Source organism: Aphanomyces astaci, assembly GCF_000520075.1.
Source record: "Aphanomyces astaci strain APO3 unplaced genomic scaffold supercont1.1, whole genome shotgun sequence".
Taxonomy (NCBI): Eukaryota; Oomycota; class Saprolegniomycetes; order Saprolegniales; family Verrucalvaceae; genus Aphanomyces; species Aphanomyces astaci.
In genome coordinates this window covers 2,198,961-2,222,039 of record NW_009798264.1, presented here as the reverse complement: position 1 = coordinate 2,222,039, position 23,079 = coordinate 2,198,961, and the positions used below count along the sequence as shown (strand labels likewise).

The following is a 23,079-nucleotide window of genomic DNA, read 5'->3' as shown; positions in this document are numbered from 1 at the left end:
ACCCTTGGCTTTATTTTATCAACCGACACACGTATCCGGACAACGCATTTCAAAAGATTGCAACAGGATGGCAGTGCGCGCGCCAAGCCGAGGCGGCGACGAGGAAAGGGCGTTTGACGCGGAATTGATCCTGTTTGTCCCGGAAGAGGAACGAGTTGCAGTCATGGTGGAAGCATGCTCAAAGCATAGTCGGTCCTTTGTGGCACACGTTTATCGTCCGTTCCTCTCGTATGCACTACAACACCCTCATGCGACGTCGCTCCCTGCACTCTTGCGACGAGTACGTACCTTGTGCAGATCATTGCATGCGTTCGTTCACGAGTCGAAAATGTGTCTAGTTCCTGGAAGAAGTGGATCTTGCGAAGCGAGTCAGTATGATTCGAATTGGATGGGAAGAGCTGGAAAAAGTACTGGCGGCAAACCACGACAACAATACAGGTACGCGCACCTCCATGTTCCATTCAGTCCCGTTGAATTCGTCGCAATAGTGTGCGTCGTAGCTCTGGAATCCTTTCTCGCCACTTGTCCCATGCAAGTTGAAAGCATGGTTGACTTTATTGAGCGGACAATGACGTGCGATCTGTCCAAGGACGTTCGCAAGCAAGTCATGCAGAGTACGATTGTGTGTGTATTCGCATGACCGGTGCCGTTTAGCCCTGAGCTTGCTAGGTGTTTATCGCTGCAACTTGAGCGACGATGCAAAGCGATGGTACTTTGTCCAAGCTATGCAGCTGGAATCGACGAGGTACGTCCATCAGGAATCGCTCATGTCACCCTCACGCGTTCAGCCACCTGCGCGAGTTTGCTTTGGGATACCTGCAAAAGATGGACCTCTCCCATGACGCCGCGCTGCACGCGATTGTAAACCAATTGCGAGACAAATCGAAACGAGTTGCTCAAATCCGCACATAATATACTATCATTTGACGCAGGTGGCTTGTGTTGTAGATGCACACGATGGCGCTTTCCTTTCCTTGAAACCATTTTCAAGGTGCGAGACACAGTGCATCGACTTCTCCTTTTCACATGTGTGTCTAGGTCGATCCCAAGGTGGTGTGGATGCATGATTTCCCGCACTTGTTCGTCTCGTGAATGCCACGGATAGACTCTGATGGATCACATCGGTGTCACGTCCATGGCGCAATGCCTCGGACTCGTGTCGAACCTTGCCAACCCCAACGACGACAGCCATCGCATCGCCCTGGCGCGCATGTGTACGTATCTAGATTCATTCATTCCATCCAACCATCTTCGTGGAAGTCGATGTTCACACTATTTAGTGGTCGTGTATGCTACCCATCCAACGCACACCCTGGCTGTGACGTGTGATCGGTTGACACTTTTGGACTCGTTTCGTACGGACGTTCTCGACGACGTGGTGCGCGACCAGATCGGGCGGTTGGTGTTGCCGTCGTTCTTCGTCGCGCGGTTGTTATAACAAGATCACACCTTTGGTTTTGAAGTATCGAATGCCCACATAAATGAGGACCCCCGCGGCGGTCGTGGACACGCCCAAGACGGCCCAGAACAGATGCGGCTGCGTTTCGTAGCCAGACACGAGGTTCATGCCAAACGCACTCGACACGAACATGGCCAAGTTCATCGCGAGCATCACCATGCCAAAGATCGTGTCGATCGAGAGCAGGGCGTTGCGGACCGAGTCGAGTTTCAGCATCACAATGTTTTCCGTGTTGACCATGCGCGTTTGAAGCAGCCCCACCTTGGTGCGCATCGCGTGAATGTCCTACGGGACATACGCCACACCATCCGTCGATCTCAACAACAGTCTCGACTCCATCAACTCCTCTTACAAGCAGATACGCCTCCACGAGTGCTTCCGCTTCTTCCACGTCCAGCCCCATCGAGTCTGCGACGATCGTCGGGTTGTGGTACAGCTACCACCAGCATCACGAACGAACTGACACACGTGATGGCAACGACCGTACCTTGGACAAGTAGAGCAATCGCATGTCTTGGTCGTTGTCGAGCAACTCCATGAGAATTCGCCGAGTGTCCAAGATCTACGAGAAAATATTCACGTGAGACCATGCCGTCGTGTAGATGCTGCCGACCTGCGACTCAAACTCGTGCACTTTGTTCTTGAGGATCGTCAGCGTTTCCAACTCCCCCGACGCAAACGACGCGCTGGACAGTCGCGTCAACGCCAGCGATACCTTGTCCACGAGCTTCTCGCAGTCACCACTGAGCAGTCTACAGAGATCCATCGAGATACTGTATGTCACGATGGGAACGGTACTTGCACAGCGTGTAGAAAATGGCCTCGAGTGCCCTATACGAAGGATGTTCAAGTTGTCCCAGGAACACTTGCATGAAGAAACAAACGGTAATACCGGAATTCAAACGCGATGTCGTCGTCCTCAGCGCAGCATTGAGCGACCTTGTCGCGTAAGATCTGGATCAACGTGTCGGCTCCCGTGGGAACGAACATGAGCAACGCATTGCGCATGACCACGCAACGCAATGGACCTGGTGGGAACGTGAGTCGTCGTCAGGACATACGTGCAGAACGAAGGGTAGTAGTGTAGCTACCGCAATGGACCAAAATGACTTGTCTCCGAATCGTGATGGACGTGGCGTTGTCCATGTTGTCATCGAGGTTCCGCAGGTCGCGCATATGCAATGCCTAATGGAGTGTCAACGCACACACAGTCGATGTGCACGAGGCAATCGCACCTGAACTTCGGCATTCACGGGCAATTGACTGAAGCTAGCTCGCCGCCGCAACCGTTGCCCACTCGTCATGTGGGATGTGGGTGCAACCGATGCATTTCGATGCGATGGTGCCTTTCGATGGTCCTTGTCTGGTCGTGTGGCGTCTTGCACCACCTTCAACACGTCGGATCGCGCCATCTCAACGTATTCCATCTTGCCAGAGGTGTCGAACTTGAGCACCTACGTATTGAGCCGTCGAGAAACTAACCCCTGCATCATCATGAACTATACCATTCTCTTGGAGTTCAGTGCATCGAGGCCCAAAAGCAATCCATGTTCGTGGCTCGTGCAGAAGTCGTGCTCGATCAATGCCTTCGTTGGGGTGCCAAATTGACCAAACACCCAATTCGGCGGCTACATGAGGTCCACTTCCACAGTCATGATGACTCCGTTGCGGTCATGCATTACGACGTACCTCACTAGTGTTGCACGATCCGTACTTGGTCATATCGGTGTCGACCAATCTCGACTTCGCCATGCCTTCTTGGATATCTTCAGCGCAGAAACCGGAACATATCTTGCGTCGGTCAATCCGAATATTATTACGAAGCACACATCTTGAATAAAGTAAGGCTTATCCCGCCATCCACGTATTTTAATTCCGACCAATCGCAGTCGGCGCTGGAGATCTTCTTCGACATCGTTTCTGCCCAGTCGCATTATTACTCAAATTGAAGCAAGATGGCGTGGTTTTCCTCTGGCACGACGAACGACGAGTTGGCGATGGCCCTCAAAGGTGCACTACGTCGTCTTGATGGACACTGACCGAGGCCGTGTAGGTCACGACATCATCAAGTCCAAGGAAGTGCTGGATGCATTCCGACAGGTCGATCGCGCTTTCTTTGTTCCTCGAACCATGCTTTCCAGGGCTTACAAAGATTACCCGATTCGAGAAGGCACCCTGCACTTGAGGTAGATGGTGGACCAGTATGTGGAAGAGATGATGAAACATGTTTAGCGCCCCACACATCTACGCTCAAGTGATGGAAGCGCTGGAACTTCATCCTGGCGCGTCATTTTTGAATGTTGGGTCGGGAAGCGGGTACTTGTCGTGCTTGGTGGGTGCGATCACGGGCAAGGTTCGTATATCTTTGTTGGTGGTTCAGACCTTGAACGAGATGCTCATTCGTTTACAGGATTCCATCAACCACGGGCTTGAAATCGACCCCGGCGTCGTCGACTCGTGTCGGGCTTCGTTGACTCAATATGCGAACCACCAACGTCGAGGTAGCGCTCGTGACGCGCCACCCAACAATCAGGTCGACGACTCGGACGACGAGGATGGCGGCACCAGCGAACTCTCTGACGAGGACATGCACGAGGTTGAAGTTCCCCAGCAAGGCATTGAACGACGATGCCTTCTTGGATATCTTCAGCGCAGAAACCGGAACATATCTTGCGTCGGTCAATCCGAATATTATTACGAAGCACACATCTTGAATAAAGTAAGGCTTATCCCGCCATCCACGTATTTTAATTCCGACCAATCGCAGTCGGCGCTGGAGATCTTCTTCGACATCGTTTCTGCCCAGTCGCATTATTACTCAAATTGAAGCAAGATGGCGTGGTTTTCCTCTGGCACGACGAACGACGAGTTGGCGATGGCCCTCAAAGGTGCACTACGTCGTCTTGATGGACACTGACCGAGGCCGTGTAGGTCACGACATCATCAAGTCCAAGGAAGTGCTGGATGCATTCCGACAGGTCGATCGCGCTTTCTTTGTTCCTCGAACCATGCTTTCCAGGGCTTACAAAGATTACCCGATTCGAGAAGGCACCCTGCACTTGAGGTAGATGGTGGACCAGTATGTGGAAGAGATGATGAAACATGTTTAGCGCCCCACACATCTACGCTCAAGTGATGGAAGCGCTGGAACTTCATCCTGGCGCGTCATTTTTGAATGTTGGGTCGGGAAGCGGGTACTTGTCGTGCTTGGTGGGTGCGATCACGGGCAAGGTTCGTATATCTTTGTTGGTGGTTCAGACCTTGAACGAGATGCTCATTCGTTTACAGGATTCCATCAACCACGGGCTTGAAATCGACCCCGGCGTCGTCGACTCGTGTCGGGCTTCGTTGACTCAATATGCGAACCACCAACGTCGAGGTAGCGCTCGTGACGCGCCACCCAACAATCAGGTCGACGACTCGGACGACGAGGATGGCGGCACCAGCGAACTCTCTGACGAGGACATGCACGAGGTTGAAGTTCCCCAGCAAGGCATTGAACGAGCCAACAAGCAAGTCGATGCGAGTTTCAGTGTGTGCCACGTCGTGTGCGGCGACGTGTTTCGCATGAATGTGGCCAAGAACATGAAATACGACCGGTACGTTCCATTTCGCAAGATCTGATGAGGGCTTAGCTTTGAGTTTTGCAGCATTTACGTGGGCGCGAGGGCCCCCGAGCGGTTGCAGGACATGATGAAGGAGCTTCTGAATCCGTTTGGAATTGTCGTGGTACGGGGGGGTTGGTAATCGATCATCCACAGAGTATGTCTCGATCTTGTAGGGGCCCTTTGAAGGCAAACTGAAGAAGATCCGCCGCCGCGACGGCGACCAATTCTCGGAGGTGGTGCTGGGCAATGTCACATTTGCCCCGATGCGCGAAGTGTCCAACAATGGCGACCCGATTGAGGACGCCATTTGTTATTTTCCGCCCCAAGGTAGAGATCATTTGAGGTATCTCGATGGACTTTGCCTTGACCGACTTGGTAGTGTGGTCACAACAGCGCCATCAGACGTATCCCCGTCGATTCAAAGAAGCCGTTCATTCGCTCATGACGACGGACAGCCGCTTGCCGTCCACGCTGTGGCTGCGGGTGTTTGAGTAGGATGGGTTGACGAACCATACACGTTAGGTGACATTTGTGGGCTTAGGTTTTGCTCGTATGATTGGTTCCACGAAGAGCTGAACGACATGGCCAAGCTACGTGTGCTGCTGGAGAGTACGTCGACTATAAGACATGATCTAATGTGTGTGTGATGGGTCAGTTGAGTCGAATTCGCGCGAAGATGCCGAGAAGCGAGCGCTTAAAGCTGAAGTCGAGCGCGACAAGTTCCGCTTGCTGTTGTGGCGCCAGCAAAACCAGATCCAGCACCTCATGGCGAGGTCGTGTCCTTGATGAGTATGTACGCGGCAATGGTGATGTGGGATTGTGGCGTGCGTAGGTTGGCGCGAGGGGAATTGCAAGAAAATGCGAACAACCCGATCAGGGCCGGCCACGAAGGCGACGCAGGGGATGACGATGAGTTGGTGTCAAGCGACGACGATATGTCGGACGACGACGACGACCTTTAGCAACACATGATGCATTTGCAATGTATTTTGTACCATTAAGTAGGAGAAATGGAAACACTAGGATGTGCACGACATGGTACAGTTTCTGGAGAGTGTGAGAGGTCGCTATGCCACGTCACACGCTAACTGGAAAACATTAATATAATTAAGGCAAACTGCTAACATATAATTAAGGCAAACTGCAACTGGTGGTCAATTGATATTATTACAGCAAGGAAATTTGAATAAAGTACTGTAAGGCTTGCCACGCCATCGGAGGATTTATATACGGACCAATCGTAGTGTGGCAATCCGAGTCATAGCTTGCTTCAATGTTGAAGCCATCCATCAATCGCACCAGCAACCATGAGTAATTAACTGATGTGAGTTTTGGATTATCACTAGGAGTTCCGAGTACATACTATAATCGTAGTATAGTAACGCTAAGCTAATGCAGTTTTCAGAAAAGCATGAGCCAATTAAAATCGATTTACTTCTTTTTTTGCACGACTTAGAAAAACACGTCAAGGACTTCATTTTCTACTTTTGGTATAGTGAGTTGTGTGGAAAATCGCAGAAAAAGAAGTAGAAAAAGGAGGAAACTACGGGTAACGTTAGGTTAGCACTTTTTCATTTTGCTAGAAATATCTACTTGGGATAGAGAATGAATGGCAAGTCGGCGATGGATCTCAAACGTGCGGATGGGCTGAGGCCATGCATATTAAGATGAATGTTTCATCAAGTCCAAGACAGTAATGGACGCGTTTTGGCAGGTCGGTCGCGTTTTCTTGGTTCTATGGTGCATTTCAACTAAAGACTACAAAAAAATGCCTTGTCTATTCCAACTTTGTATTGATATTTATTAGGAAAATATGCCGTAATAACGATAGAACTGGTCAAGACCAACAGAAGTTACGGTTCAAAATTTCGATTGGTGAAAAATTGATCGAGTAATAGAATTTAAACCAACCAGCCTTTTTGTATGGAAATATATGGAGGCAGGCACATTTTGGCCGAAAAGGAGCATCAAATATATCTTGGTCTTTGTATACGGCACTTATCCGTATGAACGTTTCCATTGTATCCGGATTATTTATATCAGGATGTTTAACCTATTTACCAGATAAAAAACGTAAGTAAAAATAATTTAACGTCAACATTACGTGGGTTTAACTGAAATAACCGAGGCGTTTAATAGTAAAACGTCTCCTCCTGAGGATGGCCGATCTGTAGTCTTTAGATGAAATGCACCATACCGACCACATTTTCCAGACTAACTGTATGTATAGTCCTTTAACCCAAAATTTGGACTTTTTCGATCGATTCTTTGTATTGACTTTTGTATGTAAAGATCGTCCTTGTCACGTCGCATATTTTGAAATCAGCCGACGACTATGACGAATTGGCGATGGCTACAACATCGGATGGACACGTTCTGAGGCCATTTATGTGGTAGATGAAGGCTCCATCAAGTCCAAGGAAGTGCTGGGCGTTTATCGGTGTTTGCATGCGCCTCAGGGCCTACAGAGATGGCCCCACTGACTTTGCTTGAAGATATGTAGAATTACTTGCAGAAACGACATACAAGGTTTGAACAAAGTTGAGTTGTACATGTTAGATGATGACGCCTCGTTTGCGGAAGAACGCAATACCAACGTAGACCGACACGACGGCGCAAAGGACGGTGATGGCGAGGACGGCTACGAAGGCCCCTTGGGTTTGTTCGAGGCCGGACGTGAGATTCATGCCGAAGGCCGCCGTGACGAACATGCCAAACGTCATGCAGACCATGATGAGCGTGAAGAGCATGTCCGCCGTGAGGAGGTAGTTGCGCACGGCGTCCATCTTGAGCATCACGACGCTCTCCGTGTTTTGGATGCGGTGCAGCATCAGCGCGACCTTGGTCTTGGTGTTGTGGATGTCCTGGAGGTACACTTCGAGCAGCGACTCGGCTTCTTCCGCGTCAAAACTCCACAGTTCGTTCATCATGATTGGGTTTGCAAACAACTAGTACACAACCAAGCGTACCGATGACATCAACTCGTTCGAGATGCACACAGTACGTACGTACCTGCGTGAGGTAGAGCAAGTGCAAGTCCACTTCATTGTCGAGGATTTCCATGAGCACTCGTCGCAGTCCATTCACCTACCCCATCAACTTTGTTTGCATCTCATGTGAAACCCAGACAAGGAAGGGTTACTTGGGATTCGAATTCGTTCATGGCGTTTTTGAGCGTGCGCAGCGTCTCGAGCTCCCCTGATGACATTTGGGCACTGGCGAGGCGCTCCAGGGACGAGTTCACGATGGGGGCCATGCGCTCAAAATCATTGGCGAGGAACCTAAGTAATAGTGAACGAGTCCATCCCATATGACCAAGGCGGGGGGGGTATGTAGTACCTGCACACGGTCGAGAGGATGGCTTCGAGGGCACTACAGCGATGATGTAGAAAACCCAAAGCATCTCATCGTTTCAGGGGAAGCGTACCGAAACTCAAACGCCATTTGGTTGTCGTCGTCTTCGCCGTGGGTGTCGTGGAAGTTTTGCTTGAGCAGGTCCACCAACGCATGGTTCGTGTCGGGGACAAACATCAAGCAGCAGTCCCGCATGATGACAGATCGAATCGGGTCTGCACATGAGCACGTTATGATAATGATTGAGAGAGACTGACGACGCGTGGACCTGCGTTGATCAAGATGGCCTGCTTCCGCACCACGATGGACGGCTCATATGACTCGACGAAGGCGTAGTCCAACTTGCGCAAATCCCGCATGTGGACCATCTGCATTTGGCATCGTAACCGAACGAGTCATCTTGCCATGGCAATAAACGACGACCTACCTGTGCGTCGGACACGGACAGTCCATGCGGATGTGAGGGATTGGGCAGACGACCCGTGATGGATGGACCTGCATGCAAGATGCGATAACGTGATGGATGGATGGGATGGGGAAAGAGCCTGGCGTACCAACGGGAGTTCCATCTGATGGTTGTTTTGCGGCATGCGGCGACCCTCCAAGCGCTGCAGCCGCTTGCTGGGTCATCTTCAATACGTCGGCTCGACGCATGCGTAGCATCGTTGCGTTTCCATGCACGTCAAATTTAAGCACCTACCCAATTCTTCATGTCAGAACCCATCGAGGTGTCGATGGCCTAGTACGTCTTGAAGGCCAGTCTTCGAGAAGGAGTCCTGTGAGTCGCGAGCGAGTGGATTGGGGCGCACTGGCAGCATGTCGACAGTGACAATCTCCTTGAGCGTGTTCCGATGCACTTGGACCCACGGACTTGACTCGAGCGATGGCTTCAGTGGCGGGATGGTCGACGTCATGATGGTTCACACTGTGCCGATTGATCTTCTAACTTTATCGTTTTTGGAAGATACGTTGTTTATCCGGATACATCCGGTTGTCGAAGTTTTCCAAGCATTTCATTGGTGGGTGTGATAACGTGCAACTTCGAAATGGAAATTGCTTGGATCAATTGGAAAACACAAGATGCCGAAAAAATGAGTCAAATCAATAATATATATTAATAAGACCATTAACTTGCTTATTACGATAACTTCTGGGGGTTTACGTAGTGGACACGACGAATGGCTTGTTCACGCGAGGCGCAAAAGAGCATGAATGCACCGCCCTGGCCCAAGACAACAGCTTGAGCAATGAACACGAAGCCGGAAGTGATGGCAGTTGCCGCAGTACGTTGCTCGGAGGCGACAATAAGGGCGCTGGTTGCAGTCAACGAGATCGCATCTACGATGAGAAACCACTGGGGCAATGCGTGCATTTCTTGAGGGAATTGCTTGAGAAACGAAAACAGTGTGCCCAGGGCACCAAGCGGGGTCGTGCCGGGGGAAGTGGCGACGGGAAGGACAAACCCGACCCAGTAGTGCAGTGACAACAGCACCGCAAATGAGTAGTAGAGTTGAGTGGCCGTCACAGAAGCCGCCACCGCGTCTTTTACAGAGGACGGCGGTGTCGTGCCAACGGTGACAACTGGCCAAATCCACGGAGACACGATGGGCCAAAATTGAAATACGACGAACGCCACGGGGTAGTACACGTCAGGACCGAAGCCTAAGTACAAGAGGGCAGCACCCAAAACCACATTCGCCAACGCAATGAACGCCAGCAGTCGAGGAGTGCCGACGCTGATGGAGGACGGCCGATCCACTGGTGCCTGATGCGCCAACGGACTTGTATGGGAGTAGAGAAACGACGGGAGCCACATCGCTGGAATGACCACGGATATGCCAATGTATTGCATCAAGTAAGCAGTCAGACTGGCCGAGGCTGCAACACCTCGAGATGCCACCCGCGTGGATTCCACCCCCACGAAGATCGTGTTGCTCAGTGCCGCACTGAAGAGGAGGGCGTTGGTCAACGTCGCCACCAATGGAGACGGGAAGTCGCGACAGTCTTTGAAAAAGTGCGTCAATACACACACTTGGTTGTCAAGGTAGGGAACCCCAAGGCGAAGGAACGGGTCCGGACCCCCTCCGGGGGTGGCATGCGGCAGTCCTTCAAGGCCAAAGAAGTCTCGGCATTGCGACGGAGGCTTCCATTTCTCAAGCACAGGGCTCAGTAGAACAAACGTTCCAAGTCCGATCGCCACACCCACAACGCTCGCCAACACACGCATCCCACAAGCTTCGATCCACTTCGAATTTGTTCCCCATCCCTTTTGAGTTTGGTTGCATAGTACTATTAATAGTAGTACTACATATTAATACTTCTACTAATACTTCGAAGTAGTAGTACTATTAATCTTATCACAAACTTTATTAGTATTACTACACCGTTGTCCGGTTAATTACCAAATACTTCCTCCACTCCAAAAAGGTGGAGACAACTTTTTTGGTTTGTTTTTTATCTTTGTATTTGTATGCTCGAAGCCCGTCAAAACTGTATTCAATTTGGGACTTTCACGACGAAAGTAAACATGATGTGATTCATTCTTAGTCGTCAGCGACAGTGCTCATATCATCAACCATTGTGCAGAATTGATCAATATTGGACATATTGATCGAACCCTCAATCGACGCAAGCACACTCGATAGGTTATCTACTCTACGCTCAAAGTCTTTACGGCTTTTCATGGCTTCAATGGCACAGATTAAATCTGGGTCACATTCCAAGCGAGGGCTCACTGGTCCACGTCTTACGAGCTTGTCTTTGTGCAAATGAGGCAATTTGTACGTACGAGTTGTCCCCGTCCATCTTCAAAGACTCTTCCATAACCTTTTGAAGGGTCATAAACGTCTTGTCGAGCACACGGAAATCGAGTTCGTCGAACGCACCATGAACAGCCAGGATAATATCGTCAATACCAGTGACGACTTGTCGATGCTGCAGCGCTTGAATAGAGTTGAAAAACCCCAGGTCGAGGACGTTGAAGTCTGGGCTCATCGCAGGCTGTGCAACCAGTTGGTTTGTCTAGATATGCCGTACTTCAAGTATTAATACTATACGTATACGTACTGTAGCGCGACAGCGAAACGAAAGGTCAACTTCACATTATATAAATGTCACCCTAATACTATCAATAGGGATATTTTGCAAATATTATACTATTCATAGTAAATCAAAAGCACAGAGGCGGCAACAGCTTGGGACACTCGTGCTGTGGCTGTGGCAGGTTGTGTTGGTCAGTGCATATCCCAGGGATGTAAGTCAATCAACAAGTTGTACTACTCTTTCCTTGAAATACGCTAGTTTACTACGTTTGCATGGCTTCCAATTCCGCGATCTCACCGACATAAACACAGTACATGAAGGGTGTTACATGATTGATGGTGTCACCTTAAGACAGCGGCAGGAACGACGTGGCATCGAACACGGCCACGTGCATGTACTTGTTGTACAGCGTCTCAGACAGAGCCAACGGGTCGCCTTGGGGCGCGATGGGGTACGACTTGGTCTCCCGATTCCACGCGAGTTCAAACGCCTCGGTGACCTTTCGGACCGCCGCTTCATCCACTGGCCGGCGCTGCTCGAACGCCGCTACGACGTCCTTGAGCCAAAACTGCCACCGCGGCAGGTAGTAGGACGACACGAGGCCGGCCCACTGTTTGGTCGCGTAGTCGCCCAGCACGTTGCCGTTCGCGTCGCCCCACCGGGTCACTTGGTTGCGCGCTTCGTACTCGTAGTACAAACTCAGGTCAGACATGCCATCGTGTCCGGCCAACGCCTTGGCATCATACAGCCACTTGCCGAGCAAAAAGTCTTGATGTGTGCCTAGAATGCGGTCCATGTCTTGCATGATGTCCAGGATAACGCGGGCGCGGCCTTGAATCTATCCCCGCCACACAATATGAACAACAACCTTGAGATGTGGATATTCTGTCTAGACGAACCTACCTGCTTCAACGGGGTGTGATCGTTGTGGAAATCTCGCTCCAGACCTTGGTAGTGTTTGTATAAGAGGTCGCTCAGTGCCTGACGGGTGACGTCGACCACATCGTGTAGGTATGTGTCCACGAGTTTGAGCTCGGGCGACGACGTGCCGGCCGCCACAAGGCTGCGCCACGCCACGACCACCTGCTTGGCATCATACACGATCTTGGTGCCCATGAATCCATCTTGCACCATCTTCCAGTGCGGACGGATCGTCGCAAGGCTCTTGGTCACTCCGCCAAACACCTTGGTGACGTTGTACACTGACTGCAGCAGCGTTGTCCACGTGTGCTTGGCATTGGCGTCGTCGATGTGGTACCGACTGTGGACAAACTCTGGCAGCCACGTGATCAAGTCCACGGGCTGGGCCTCCCACGCCATTTGCAAAGTCAGGTCGTACACGACGTAGTTCTGGAAGATGCCTTCCATCGTAAGCCCAATGCCAATCAACGTGCCGTTGGACGCGATGCGCGCGGCCACCGGGTCCGCCGCCAGCGTCGGCAAGTCGCCGCGAAGCCCCATGTTGCCGCCAAAGTTGTGGAGCACGCAGTAAATCCACGCTTTGCCAAAGTAATTGTGGGTCTTTTGCCAAATTGGCACGACCTCGCTACGTACGTACATGGAATTATAAACACACAAGCATACATATCGTCATGTACTGGCTGGCCGTGTGTAGCGTACGTACGTACCTGTACAGGTCCAGGATGATGAGCTTGTCGTCGGGCACGCCGCCAACATACGCTTGAATGCGGTCGTTCGTCCAGTACTCGCTCAAGAACAGCCAGCCCTGCATGAGCCACACAGCGTTCGGATCGGCCAACGTCATGCTGTCGATGACTGCTTTGGAGGCTTTGGCCAAGTACGCGGGGTCGGACTGCGCTGGGTCCATTTCGTTGTATGTGTCTGCTTGGTACAGGGACGACGTGTAACCGTAGAGGCGGCGCTGCTCGGCAATGAACGTTTGCCCAATGGAAGTATAGAGGGGATCGGTGGGGTCCAACATGTACACGCAGCAGAACTCGTCTGGGAAATTGCCCCAGTTGGGCGACCGAGAGATGGTCGCGTTCTTGTAAATGGTGGCGATTTCCTGGGGAATATGCCCTGCAAAGCCCGGCAAGGCAGGAATCATCCCATATTCGCGCATGCGATCGAGGATCTTGACTTGCAAGTCGAATTGGTCGTCTATGAATTGCTGGGGCAGCGGCCCTTTCACCCAACTGCCGCGGAGGTTGCCCATGCGACCCCATGCCAGGAAGGCAGCCCCCGCGAAGAACTTGTCAAGTCCCGCGTCGCTGACATTGAACTTCATAAACGTGGACTGCCACACCTTTTCTTGACCCGTGAACGCCAGGGGCATGTTGATGCCTGCATGACGATGAGGCCATTGAGTATAGAGCATTAGGTACCTACCATTGAGAGCCATCCAGTCAATGTGCTTTTCCCACTTTGTCCATCCCCACGTCCATTGGGAATAGCTCACAGTACACACGTTCTCGTAGTACGAGTACTTGGCGCTTCGTTCGACGCGTACGACAGAGTTGATGCGAGGAAGGGCCTTGGGGAGATAGAGCTGGTGGTCTTCCCAGTCCGTTTGGGTGTGCACCACGTGCTTCAAGTACCTTATTCGAGTGACTATGAGTGAGGAGTGAAAGAAGGAATGGAAATACCAATGAAGGGCGTAGCCCAGAGCGGTGCCACTCGACCCCTTGATGGCCACCTTATCACCATTCGACCCAATCTCCAACACGTCGCGTCCATCAGTCGTGGCTGGAATGACGTGGAGCGAAAACTAGAGCAGTGACATGTTCAGGCTCGGTGACAACGAAGGAAGGAAAGGGCGTACTTGATCCAGGTACTCCTTTCCAAGGCGACGTTCAATCAACCCCTCCGTAGCCTTGATGGCATCGTGTTTAGGGGGTGTCAACTGGATGCTGCCCAGAACTGAGGCGGCAGTCAACGCCACCGCAGTCACAACATGAAGAAGCAGCTGCATGACCACACAACTCCACTCAATCTCGCAAGTGAGTGTGGTCAATCCAAAATCTTGGTCACAGACAGAAGGTACTCCTCCCCCTTCTTCAATTTGGTATCCGGATGTGAAAAGTACTCATTGACCATATCAATAAAAATAGCTGCCTAATTGTATGTTGGTCAATAACGACTAATATAATTATCCACGTCAATCCAAAAATTCCGGATACGCGAAGATCGCACAGTTCTTGACGACACTCTTCATCTTGAGTGGCCGCAAGCAAGCATGCTTGGGCTAACTGTATGGCAGATTTTTGGGGCGATGTGCTCGGCGACGTTGGTGGTCGATGCAATGCTGGATGCCCCCCAGCATGACGCTGTCGCTGCAGTGAAAGGGCTTGTGTCCCGCCGCCTGGGCGAGAAATACGTCGATCAGGTACAGCTCCGACAGCCGGACAATGCCACCAACTGACACTATCTGCATACTATAGTTCTCTTTTGAAGTTATTCCCGCCATCGACGATGGCAAGGACGTGTTGGAGATTGGAAACGACGGGGGCAAAGTGCACATTCGCGGCTCCAGTGGCACCGCGCTGGCGTATGCCGTGCAATGGTACCTGAAGCAAGAGGTCCACACCCAAACCAACTGGGACGACCACGTTCTTCAACTTCCCGACACGCTGCCTCAAGTGTCGTCGACCGTGCGAGTAGAAAAAGTCTCCAAGTACACGTACTACCAAAACGTGTGCACGGTGAGCTACTCCATGTGGACGTGGGGATGGGAAAAGTGGGAGTCGCATATCGACTGGATGGCTCTCAATGGTAGGTTCATACTCAATGCTCTCCAAGTACTCAAACCGTCACAAGCACCTACTATGATACTACTCATGTAGGTATCAACATGCCGCTGGCGTTCACCGGTCAAGAAAAGGTATGGCAAGCCACGTTCAAAAAGTTCAACGTGAGCGACGCCGGGCTCAACAAGTTCTTCGCGGGGGCTTCGTTCCTAGCATGGGGACGCATGGGCAATGTCCGCGGCAGTTGGGTGAAAGGGCCGTTGGCCCAGGAATTCATCGACGGCCAGTTCGACTTGCAAGTCAAGATCCTCGCGCGTATGCGGGAATACGGCATGATCCCAGCGCTGCCAGCGTTTGCGGGGCACATTCCCGAGGAAATCACCCATTTGTTTCCCCATGCCAAGACGTATCGGTCCCCCAACTGGGGAAATTTCCCCGACACGTACACGAACGTGTACATGCTGGCGTCATCCGATCCGTTGTATGTCGAGATCGGGCGTACATTTCTCGAGGAGCAGACGCGGCTCAACGGCGGGTTCACGTCGTCCTTGTACCAAGCGGACACGTACAACGAGATGGACCCGTCCTCTGGTGACCACGACTTTCTCCATGAAGCGTCGAAAGCCGTGATCGATTCCATGACCCAGGCCGACCCCCACGCCGTGTGGCTACTCCAAGCATGGACGTTCAACCGCGGATTCTGGGGCCACGATCAAATCCAATCGTACTTGGGCGGCGTGCCCGACGACAAGATGATCCTGCTCGACCTGTACAGGTGCGTCCCCTACAAATGTACTTTGCACTTGATGGGATAATGTGTGGTAGTGAAACGATTCCAATCTGGCCGCGGTCGTCTAACTTTTTCGGGAAAAAGTGGATCTACTGCTTGCTGCACAACTTTGGCGGCAACACGGGCTTGCGCGGCAACTTGCCCCAGTATGCCCAAGAGCCCATCAACGCCCGCCACCAAAGCAACGGAACGATGGTCGGGATTGGGCTCACCATGTAAGGCATCTTTCAAAACTACATTGTGTACGACCTGACTTTGCAAATGGCGTGGGAAGCCCAGCCCGTGAATTTGACCACGTGGCTGCCGGCGTACGTTCATTCGCGGTACCATGCAGATAATGCCAACGCCGCGCAGGCATGGCGAACGCTGCTGCAATCCGTCTACAGCGTCGGCGATGGCGGCGGCGTGACCAAGAACATCGTGGCCGTTCGTCCTGGCTGGGATATTCTGCACCTGTCATTCCAACCCACCGACATCTCGTACGACCCGCGGCTTGTCGTGACCGCGTGGACGCACCTCTTGGCGGCAGCCGACAAAGTGCCGCACACAGATGCGTTTCTGCATGATGTTGTGGACGTGACGCGGCAGGTGCTGTGCGATCACTTCCTCGCGCACTTCAAGGCCATCAAGCGAGCGTTCGTGGGCCACAACGTGTCCATTGAGGAGGTACGTACTACCATGCATCTTGAACGGGAATATTAATTCTATACTATGGCTTCGACATGTCTGTCTAGTTTGCAGACACAACCGAAAACATGCTCGAGCTGCTGTGGGATTTGGATGTGATCCTCGGCTCCCACAAGGACTTTTTGCTCGGGCGGTGGCTCGCCCAAGCGCGGGCACTGTCAGGCAACCACTCGGACGTGGCGACGTACTTGGAGTACGAAGCGCGCAATCAAATCACGCGGTGGGGCGACTCGAACGACAATTACTTGTCGGACTATGCGGCCAAGGACTGGGCAGGACTCATGGCGTCGTACTATCACCCTCGGTGGCGCATCTGGCTCACCGAAGTGACCGCAGCGTACGAGAGCCACCGCGACGTCAACACCAAAGCCGCCACCGACGCGCTCGAGGCGTTTGAGCTGGGTTGGCAGCTGGAAACAGTAGCGTACCCGACCTCGGCCCATGGCGATCCCGTGGCCATCGCCCGCCGCCTTCTTACGAAACACGCCCCTCGACTGGCCAGGGCCCAAGCTGACGGCACTCGTCCGTCCAACAACTACCACCATCCGCGCCATGTGCCAGTGTTTGGGCCACAGTTTGTGCTCGATCAACGCCGCAATGGAATGCATCAAAGTAGCAAAGACTGCGGACTGGATTGCCTCTCGTAGAACTTACTGGAATCGACTAAGGCGATGGGGCAAGCCACAACGAGAAAAGAAAATGGAGCTTGTTGCTTGATGTCATGGATAGTGTGTCGATGCTTGCGACGTTGTTATGAATCGATGGATGGTCGACAGACAGTTGATTTTCAATAGAAATGTGTTGCTCCGTGAGATCATGTACATATCAGCATGCAAACGACAAGCGCATCAATAAGCGGACGTCGAGTTCGGGTATAAAATGTCCAAGTTTTCGAGGGGTTATACTAACTTACTTTATGGTTCATTTCATGCCGATTTTGTACCCCTTGTGGCCCGCCTTGAACGAATTGTCCGAGTCTCGGCTGTACACGACGCGACAGCGCGGCTCGCTGCCGCTCCACGCGCCATGTTTGCACGTGCGCGACGACGTTCCGGTCATGGCGTAGTTGGTCTGGCACGAGTACGACGCGGTGGCGCCGGCAGCCGACCCGGTGATCTGCACGCTGCCGTTGGCAATATTGTGCAGCGCCGGACATGTCATGCGGTGGGCTGTATGTATGATCCTCAAGGGAGTGAATGAATAAGACCATCATGTGAATGAAACTCTGTCACACACCGGATGACGTCGAGGGGGAATGGGGGGGGTGCTGGTACCCCCGTGCAAGATTCGAGGCCAACGTTAAGAACACGATGCTAATGTATTTCATCGGCACGACCATGGTCTTGATCTTTGTCCAAGCGACTGAATGTGTAAAAATAGCCAACCAAAACCGACGCCTCAAGATGGTCATGCATGACCAAGACGTTAACTGGACACTAACTAAAAGAACTCAACATTGGTACTATTGCAATTGAGGAATATATCAAGTGCTACTTTGAGTACTTATTGCGCCTTGGCCTCGCCACCGTGCTGCGCCACGTCACCGTTGCCATGGTACTTCAAGGTCTTGACCCAGTGGCTGTGGCCGCCGGTGGGGTGCTTGAAGATGGGCGTCGCCTTCTTGCCGTACTTCTTGAGCTGGTTCTCGACATGCAGCGGCAAAAAGTTGTGCGAGTACGCGATCTTGCCTTCAAAGTCTTCTTCTTCCTTGGGTTCGAACACTTCCACCGTCCACCCTTGGCGCTTGGCCACCGCGAACGCATCTTCCTTCGTGTCGAACTTCATCACCAAGTCCGCCACGGGGTCGGCGCCGCTGTTCCACCCCATGAGAGGGTTTTGCCAGTTCGCACTCGTGCCGAAGCGCAGCTCCCAGTGGTGCGTGAACGCCTTCGTGCTTTGCATTTGGTTACGGGCAGGCTTGTACAACACTGCCTTGCGGCCTTTGGTCCATTCGCCCACACCGCTCACCAGCGCGCATTCCTCGGGGTACTGGATGGGTTCCACGAGGCTCGGCGCCTGGTCGTCCGACGCATGAGGAGGCAACACGGAGTGGCTACGCGCCAAGGTTTCTTCCTTGATCTGCTGCATGAGCGCGGAATCGTCCTCAGGCTGAGCAGCGGCCGAGAAGCCTCTGACCAACTTGGCGGTGGCAGGGCGGGTACGGGCCACGGCACGGATCATCATCATCCCTCGTCAGTCGAATTAAGTGGCTTGGCACTGCCACAGGCGTATCCGGATACATATCCGGCAATGCTATCGAAGTTCGAACTCAAATATATCACGAAGACGCTGCACAACGCACTCTTCACTGCTCCGTTCTCTGGTCTGCTGGACAAGTGCAGAGTTCGACACACGTGTGGCTTCATCTTCCACAGCTACGCCTTAGAGATGCAATGTTGTGTTCCCCGATCCACTTGCACAGTCCACCAAGGCCTCGAACTTCGAAGTATCTGTAGAATAGGGATAATGCCTTCACCGTATCCGGATTGGTTTGCATGACATTTTGGTTACAATCCAGAATCGGCAAAAGCTCAACATGGACATCGATGCAATGGAGACGCTGTTTGTCAGCGGCCAGTTAAAGGAATCCCTCGACGCCAGCCGAGAATGGCTCACGAACCACCTGCACCTGAATGAGCAAGTCATCGCTGCCAATACAAACCTGTCGTTGCTTGGGAACGAAATCCATGTGGGCGTGAACGACTCCGACAACGTTCTCGACGACGAGTCCGAACGCGTGCTTGCAGTCTACATGCAATCCACGTTCGAATTGAATGCGCCCGACGAAACACTCTTGCTGGCAGACGTCTTGCGCATCCTGTCCCCCGTGCCATACCATGTTGGGCTCTTCTGGGGCTCATTTCTCTCGGCGATGGGCCACTACACGGACGCGCAAGCATTCTTCTCGCGCACACTTGACGCCCTCGAGCAGCAGTTCCACAGCACGCCCGATTCGGCCATCGTGTGCCGGCAATACGAGGAAATGTTTCATGCGCTCGTATCCAAGGTTTGGCTCGGCGACCAAGTAGCATCGAATGCTCCAACATTGCTCGACCTCATCCACAACAACGCTGTGCTCACGCCCACTTTCAAGTCCAAACTCATCCTTCTCGTCGAGCAGCGCGACGTCGAGTCGTCGTCGTCACCACCACCGCCACCGCCCTCGTCCTCCGCCTCAAGTCCGTTGGTACCACCTCCACCTACTGCCTCCCATCGATCACCCTCCACGCCCCCCAAGTCAACTCACACGACCACCGCAACGTCCTTCTTGGCCGAGCCAAGCACGCAGCTCATGCTCGGCGCGGCCGCTGTCGCCGCGGTATGTGCGATCAAGTACCGATCCCACTTGCACACGTCGATGAATGACGTCCTGTCCACGCTGCACGAAGCCAAAGGGTTGTTGTTTGGGTAGTAGTACTAGGTACTTGTCACATAAAATAGGAAACAGGCTAACCACTCTCTCTTCTTTCTTCATCACTGTACGTTATCGCACTTTATGGACGCTGTGGGTTAAATCTTGGAATCAAGCTCTGTCTGGACGATTTCGGATACGCCACTGGATGCACGGCGCTGCGATGCAGTTGGCTGGTGCTGGCCACGCTGACGCGGCGGGGGCCGTTCTGCAGTTGCTTCAACTGGCGGTTCTCCGCCTCCAGGTTGGCCACTCGCGCCTGCAGCTGCTGCTTCTCCCGCGTCAACTGATCAATTGTGCGCTAGAAGAAGGAACCAGTAGGCTATTAGCATATCCAGTCTAACCTACAATCATCCCCTTGAAGTATATGTTACCTGCAGGGACACGGACTCGTGGTGCTTGGCTCGCTTGGCGTCCATGTCCAACTGGAGGTCGTTCAACATGTCCGCGTCGACGCTCTTGCGCTTGACGCCCCCGCCGCCCCGCGCGTCCAGGAGCGCTTGCCGCAGCGCCGCATTCTCCTGCTCCAGACGGTCTGCGCGTTGGATGTGCGTCATCTCCGCCGTCACGACGTGCTTCTTGGGCCGAATACGGATGTTCTTGGCTCGGTTGGCATACCTAAGCAATCAACCCCTCCGTCCTTGTCAGCCAACCATCTTGCCGACCTCATTGAACGTACTTGAGGGTATTGTGCGTCTCTTCAAAGCATGCGTGGGACGGGTTGATGTTGGCAATCATCACCAACCGGCAGTCGCCCTCCAACGAACTCTACACCGTGTCGCATGACGTTGGTTTAATTGGCCATCCTGTCACTTCATTGCCAGGTTCGTAAAATGCACTGTACCTTGAGCAAATGCGTGAGTTTGCTGTCGCGGTACTTGGTGCGCGGCGCTGGCTTGTCACGCACGCGCAGTGTCACAGACGAGTCGGACCGCCGCCGTTCCTTCATCGACGACGACAGCGCGTTGATGCAGTTGGCCAGCGCGAGCAGACTCTACAGCATGCTTCAGTCGAAAGATGATGTATAATAAAGTAATAATATGAATACAAATAGAAATAATAAACGTTCAAAACTGAGTGTATGGATTCGGTACATATTTCCAGACCCCGTCGAATCGAATCACGAATATTGACGCTATTGGCTAATCCAATTTTGAGGAGATTATTTGATTGGCTCTTACAGAAAGGACAAGTAGATTCAACCAATCAGAACAAATCCAGCATGATTCCATATGGATTAGACAAACCACGCGCATTTTGGAACTTTCTAGCGAATTCACAATATATATATATATATATATATATATATAAATAAATATTGTAATAAGGCCCCCGTCGACTACGTACCTTGTTGATATTCGCTCCTTCCGTGAGGCGAAGGCCCGTGTTTTGCGTGTTGGATGCGCGCTCGGACCCGGCCAAGTCGATGAGCGACAGCACGCCTTCCGTCGTAGCCTCATGTGGATTGTTGTGGCGGAACATGGTTGTGGTCATGTGTTTCACGGTCACCTGCAGCACCGCATGGGACCTCGATGACACCTGATTTGCCGCCGTGGCTTCGGTCCGGCGATTGCGATTGCCGCTGCATAAACCGTGTCACTTATCAGTCCATAACACTGTCACAGATTTGACACTTACGACCGAAGCAGCTGCAGCACTTGGGACGAGGTTTCCACCGTCACATGGTGCAGACCGGCCACATGCACCACCCCCTTGACTAGCACATGGGGATCGATATTTGTTACTTCGAGTATTAGGGATATATATATATATAAATGATAGAGTACCTGGGTCTTCACGCAATGCCAGCGGTCGACTGGATGGGTTGAGCAGGTCGCGAATCTGCTCGTTGTACACTTCTAGGTATGTCACCACGACGCTCCACTGGAACCCCAAGCCTTCCGCCACGGACGCGTCTTCTTCGTCCGCGCGCGCGCTATTGATCAGGCGAAAGATGTCTGTGAGGGCGTGCGGAATGATGCCGTCCACGTGGGGAACGTTGTCGTCGTCGTCGTCGTCGTCGTGGTGTCCAAGTTGATTGTCGTCGCCACTGCCGTCGCGCTCCGATCCCATCATGGTGTGCGTCTTGCCAGCGCCCGTCGCGCCATATCTACATATACGTGACGTGGTGATCAAGGAAGAGGATGCCGAGGACGTACGCAAAGATGGTTGCGTTGAAGCCTTTGAGGATGGTGGGGATGATGTTGCGCACGGTTTTGGTGTAGACATCGCCTTGGCTAGCCTATGGATCAGGCATGATCAGGCATGGATCGCATGATGTGAGATGAATGGACCGATTCGAATCGGACAGACGTACATAGTCGGGAAACGCTATGTCGTACGCATATTCGTTGGTGAACCCGCGCTGGCTTTTCAAGTGCCGCAAGGGAATGCCAGGTTTCTCAATGACAACGGTCTAATGCAGATAGTTATGGCACACATGAGTTTTCAGAGTTGATGGTTATGTTCCCAGAACCTGGTCGCCTGCAACGCGACAGCAGCTTCGATGGCCATTCAATTGCTCGGCCTGTGAGATGGGTCGTATGCGCACGGCGACCTGTAAAGTATACAACGTGGAAGTGTCAGCGTCAGACATGTCGGAAGGCTGCGTGCTGCATGATCCAAGTTGGCCGTACTATCATATTGGGAATGTCCACATGATTGTCTTCGGAATCGTCCGGCATAGGCATCAAGGACTCGCGCATGACGTCGTCGAAGATTTTCGACGCAAAATGGAAATGGCTAGGATGACCTAAAATCGGATATTAATTTGATGTCGACTATTTCCATACAAAATGAAAGATAAATGGTAGCCTATCAAAATAATTTCATGTTATTGCTAGGATATTTTCACAGGATTTTGAAATTTCAAAACAAAGCAGCGGTAACGAGACTTTGTAACGTTCGTTACGTAGTGGATGGAGGTTCCCAACCCAGCTCGTCGCGGCCAAGGCAGGTCTGTCTTGCGGTCATCTTTGGTCGACGATGGTACTGAAGATGCATCATGAAACCGTCCAGCA

At 52.3% G+C, this 23,079-nt stretch overlaps 13 protein-coding genes across 28 annotated transcripts; 5 read left to right on the top strand and 8 right to left on the bottom strand.

Moving 5' to 3' along the window:
- The first annotated feature begins 51 nt into the window (after positions 1-51).
- H257_00780 (hypothetical protein) lies at positions 52-1,304 on the top strand. Of its 4 annotated transcripts, XM_009823639.1 has the most exons (9): positions 52-280; positions 339-438; positions 489-614; positions 670-745; positions 789-891; positions 949-991; positions 1,039-1,050; positions 1,106-1,214; positions 1,281-1,304. In XM_009823639.1, the coding sequence occupies exons 1-6, from the start codon at positions 68-70 to the stop codon at positions 976-978; spliced, it is 648 nt and encodes a 215-aa protein (XP_009821941.1). In that variant the 5' UTR covers positions 52-67; the 3' UTR covers positions 979-991; positions 1,039-1,050; positions 1,106-1,214; positions 1,281-1,304. The 4 variants fall into 4 exon arrangements, with proteins under 4 accessions (XP_009821941.1, XP_009821940.1, XP_009821943.1 ...); XM_009823638.1 differs by lacking the exon at positions 1,281-1,304 and having other exon boundaries at positions 1,106-1,246; XM_009823641.1 differs by lacking the exons at positions 1,039-1,050; positions 1,106-1,214; positions 1,281-1,304 and having other exon boundaries at positions 670-891; positions 949-1,038.
- On the bottom strand, positions 1,202-3,240 carry H257_00779 (hypothetical protein). 5 transcript variants are annotated; one of them, XM_009823635.1, is made up of 10 exons: positions 3,149-3,240; positions 2,965-3,101; positions 2,695-2,913; positions 2,551-2,644; positions 2,352-2,487; positions 2,258-2,290; positions 2,073-2,211; positions 1,947-2,021; positions 1,812-1,895; positions 1,202-1,744 (listed from the first exon to the last, which is right to left on the bottom strand). In XM_009823635.1, the coding sequence occupies exons 2-10, from the start codon at positions 2,965-2,967 to the stop codon at positions 1,433-1,435; spliced, it is 1,095 nt and encodes a 364-aa protein (XP_009821937.1). In that variant the 5' UTR covers positions 2,968-3,101; positions 3,149-3,240; the 3' UTR covers positions 1,202-1,432. The 5 variants fall into 5 exon arrangements, with proteins under 5 accessions (XP_009821937.1, XP_009821936.1, XP_009821939.1 ...); XM_009823634.1 differs by having other exon boundaries at positions 2,965-3,087; XM_009823637.1 differs by having other exon boundaries at positions 1,812-2,021; positions 2,965-3,087.
- Positions 3,241-3,398: 158 nt separating this feature from the next.
- On the top strand, positions 3,399-6,213 carry H257_00778 (hypothetical protein). Of its 8 annotated transcripts, none has more exons than XM_009823626.1 (10): positions 3,399-3,469; positions 3,513-3,645; positions 3,692-3,812; positions 4,748-5,058; positions 5,110-5,188; positions 5,241-5,394; positions 5,447-5,558; positions 5,609-5,676; positions 5,723-5,840; positions 5,900-6,213. In XM_009823626.1, exons 1-10 carry the CDS (start codon positions 3,415-3,417, stop codon positions 6,027-6,029), a joined length of 1,281 nt encoding a protein of 426 aa, XP_009821928.1. In that variant the 5' UTR covers positions 3,399-3,414; the 3' UTR covers positions 6,030-6,213. The 8 variants fall into 8 exon arrangements, with proteins under 8 accessions (XP_009821928.1, XP_009821930.1, XP_009821932.1 ...); XM_009823625.1 differs by lacking the exons at positions 3,399-3,469; positions 3,513-3,645; positions 3,692-3,812 and adding exons at positions 4,277-4,347; positions 4,391-4,523; positions 4,570-4,690; XM_009823628.1 differs by having other exon boundaries at positions 5,723-6,213.
- Positions 6,214-7,557: 1,344 nt separating this feature from the next.
- Positions 7,558-9,361, bottom strand: H257_00777. Of its 2 annotated transcripts, XM_009823623.1 has the most exons (9): positions 9,168-9,361; positions 8,976-9,117; positions 8,849-8,916; positions 8,690-8,789; positions 8,495-8,636; positions 8,407-8,439; positions 8,210-8,348; positions 8,080-8,154; positions 7,558-8,015 (listed from the first exon to the last, which is right to left on the bottom strand). In XM_009823623.1, the coding sequence occupies exons 1-9, from the start codon at positions 9,333-9,335 to the stop codon at positions 7,623-7,625; spliced, it is 1,260 nt and encodes a 419-aa protein (XP_009821925.1). In that variant the 5' UTR covers positions 9,336-9,361; the 3' UTR covers positions 7,558-7,622. The 2 variants fall into 2 exon arrangements, with proteins under 2 accessions (XP_009821925.1, XP_009821926.1); XM_009823624.1 differs by having other exon boundaries at positions 8,976-9,361.
- A 184-nt stretch (positions 9,362-9,545) lies between these two features.
- On the top strand, positions 9,546-10,677 carry H257_00776 (hypothetical protein). Its single transcript, XM_009823622.1, has one exon. It carries the CDS (start codon positions 10,190-10,192, stop codon positions 10,592-10,594), a length of 405 nt encoding a protein of 134 aa, XP_009821924.1. The 5' UTR covers positions 9,546-10,189; the 3' UTR covers positions 10,595-10,677.
- A 456-nt stretch (positions 10,678-11,133) lies between these two features.
- H257_00775 (hypothetical protein) lies at positions 11,134-11,415 on the bottom strand (the record flags this gene model as incomplete). Its single annotated transcript, XM_009823621.1, has 2 exons — positions 11,134-11,155; positions 11,210-11,415. 2 exons carry the CDS (start codon positions 11,413-11,415, stop codon positions 11,134-11,136), a joined length of 228 nt encoding a protein of 75 aa, XP_009821923.1.
- Positions 11,416-11,649: 234 nt separating this feature from the next.
- H257_00774 (hypothetical protein) lies at positions 11,650-14,452 on the bottom strand. Its single transcript, XM_009823620.1, has 6 exons — positions 14,246-14,452; positions 14,070-14,191; positions 13,813-14,021; positions 13,092-13,767; positions 12,367-13,009; positions 11,650-12,301 (listed from the first exon to the last, which is right to left on the bottom strand). The coding sequence occupies exons 1-6, from the start codon at positions 14,393-14,395 to the stop codon at positions 11,810-11,812; spliced, it is 2,292 nt and encodes a 763-aa protein (XP_009821922.1). The 5' UTR covers positions 14,396-14,452; the 3' UTR covers positions 11,650-11,809.
- Positions 14,453-14,638: 186 nt separating this feature from the next.
- Positions 14,639-16,179, top strand: H257_00773 (hypothetical protein; the record flags this gene model as incomplete). The annotated part of the gene is made up of 4 exons (XM_009823619.1): positions 14,639-14,809; positions 14,865-15,195; positions 15,267-15,945; positions 15,996-16,179. The coding sequence occupies exons 1-4, from the start codon at positions 14,660-14,662 to the stop codon at positions 16,177-16,179; spliced, it is 1,344 nt and encodes a 447-aa protein (XP_009821921.1). The 5' UTR covers positions 14,639-14,659.
- A 42-nt stretch (positions 16,180-16,221) lies between these two features.
- On the top strand, positions 16,222-17,294 carry H257_00772 (hypothetical protein; the record flags this gene model as incomplete). The annotated part of the gene is made up of 2 exons (XM_009823618.1): positions 16,222-16,626; positions 16,695-17,294. The coding sequence occupies 2 exons, from the start codon at positions 16,222-16,224 to the stop codon at positions 17,292-17,294; spliced, it is 1,005 nt and encodes a 334-aa protein (XP_009821920.1).
- Positions 17,295-17,514: 220 nt separating this feature from the next.
- H257_00771 (hypothetical protein) lies at positions 17,515-18,008 on the bottom strand. Its single transcript, XM_009823617.1, has 2 exons — positions 17,884-18,008; positions 17,515-17,816 (listed from the first exon to the last, which is right to left on the bottom strand). Exons 1-2 carry the CDS (start codon positions 17,984-17,986, stop codon positions 17,569-17,571), a joined length of 351 nt encoding a protein of 116 aa, XP_009821919.1. The 5' UTR covers positions 17,987-18,008; the 3' UTR covers positions 17,515-17,568.
- Positions 18,009-18,077: 69 nt separating this feature from the next.
- Positions 18,078-18,927, bottom strand: H257_00770 (hypothetical protein). Its single transcript, XM_009823616.1, has one exon. The coding sequence runs from the start codon at positions 18,832-18,834 to the stop codon at positions 18,151-18,153; it is 684 nt and encodes a 227-aa protein (XP_009821918.1). The 5' UTR covers positions 18,835-18,927; the 3' UTR covers positions 18,078-18,150.
- A 362-nt stretch (positions 18,928-19,289) lies between these two features.
- Positions 19,290-19,694, bottom strand: H257_00769 (hypothetical protein; the record flags this gene model as incomplete). Its single annotated transcript, XM_009823615.1, has 1 exon — positions 19,290-19,694. One exon carries the CDS (start codon positions 19,692-19,694, stop codon positions 19,290-19,292), a length of 405 nt encoding a protein of 134 aa, XP_009821917.1.
- Positions 19,695-20,141: 447 nt separating this feature from the next.
- H257_00768 (hypothetical protein) lies at positions 20,142-22,764 on the bottom strand (the record flags this gene model as incomplete). The annotated part of the gene is made up of 12 exons (XM_009823614.1): positions 20,142-20,360; positions 20,434-20,677; positions 20,739-20,827; positions 20,904-21,053; positions 21,407-21,641; positions 21,698-21,776; positions 21,847-22,017; positions 22,111-22,169; positions 22,219-22,301; positions 22,377-22,475; positions 22,536-22,616; positions 22,696-22,764. 12 exons carry the CDS (start codon positions 22,762-22,764, stop codon positions 20,142-20,144), a joined length of 1,578 nt encoding a protein of 525 aa, XP_009821916.1.
- Between the last annotated feature and the right edge of the window lie 315 nt (positions 22,765-23,079).

Bases quoted from the DNA above. Each gene is read 5' to 3' on its own strand.
- H257_00780 (XM_009823639.1), top strand. From the start codon at position 68: ATGGCAGTGCGCGCGCCAAGCCGAGGCGGCGACGAGGAAAGGGCGTTT. The intron at 615-669 runs GTACGATTGTGT...TGAGCTTGCTAG, and splicing joins TCGCAAGCAAGTCATGCAGA to GTGTTTATCGCTGCAACTTG. The intron at 892-948 runs GTTGCTCAAATC...CTTGTGTTGTAG, and splicing joins TGCGAGACAAATCGAAACGA to ATGCACACGATGGCGCTTTC.
- H257_00778 (XM_009823626.1), top strand. From the start codon at position 3,415: ATGGCGTGGTTTTCCTCTGGCACGACGAACGACGAGTTGGCGATGGCC. The intron at 3,470-3,512 runs GTGCACTACGTC...GAGGCCGTGTAG, and splicing joins GTTGGCGATGGCCCTCAAAG to GTCACGACATCATCAAGTCC. The intron at 5,189-5,240 runs GTACGGGGGGGT...TCGATCTTGTAG, and splicing joins ATCCGTTTGGAATTGTCGTG to GGGCCCTTTGAAGGCAAACT.
- H257_00779 (XM_009823633.1), bottom strand. From the start codon at position 3,211: ATGGCGAAGTCGAGATTGGTCGACACCGATATGACCAAGTACGGATCG. The intron at 2,291-2,351 runs GTATTACCGTTT...TCCTTCGTATAG, and splicing joins GACATCGCGTTTGAATTCCG to GGCACTCGAGGCCATTTTCT. The intron at 2,022-2,072 runs GTCGGCAGCATC...ATTTTCTCGTAG, and splicing joins TGCACGAGTTTGAGTCGCAG to ATCTTGGACACTCGGCGAAT.
- H257_00776 (XM_009823622.1), top strand. From the start codon at position 10,190: ATGCGCCAACGGACTTGTATGGGAGTAGAGAAACGACGGGAGCCACAT.
- H257_00770 (XM_009823616.1), bottom strand. From the start codon at position 18,834: ATGATGATGATCCGTGCCGTGGCCCGTACCCGCCCTGCCACCGCCAAG.
- H257_00774 (XM_009823620.1), bottom strand. From the start codon at position 14,395: ATGCAGCTGCTTCTTCATGTTGTGACTGCGGTGGCGTTGACTGCCGCC. The intron at 14,022-14,069 runs GTATTTCCATTC...CACTCGAATAAG, and splicing joins CTGGGCTACGCCCTTCATTG to GTACTTGAAGCACGTGGTGC. The intron at 13,010-13,091 runs GTACGTACGTAC...GTACGTACGTAG, and splicing joins ATCATCCTGGACCTGTACAG to CGAGGTCGTGCCAATTTGGC.
- H257_00771 (XM_009823617.1), bottom strand. From the start codon at position 17,986: ATGGTCGTGCCGATGAAATACATTAGCATCGTGTTCTTAACGTTGGCC. The intron at 17,817-17,883 runs GTGTGTGACAGA...TCATACATACAG, and splicing joins TTCCCCCTCGACGTCATCCG to CCCACCGCATGACATGTCCG.
- H257_00777 (XM_009823623.1), bottom strand. From the start codon at position 9,335: ATGACGTCGACCATCCCGCCACTGAAGCCATCGCTCGAGTCAAGTCCG. The intron at 8,440-8,494 runs GTACGCTTCCCC...TCATCGCTGTAG, and splicing joins CAAATGGCGTTTGAGTTTCG to TGCCCTCGAAGCCATCCTCT. The intron at 8,349-8,406 runs GTACTACATACC...ACTATTACTTAG, and splicing joins ATCCTCTCGACCGTGTGCAG to GTTCCTCGCCAATGATTTTG.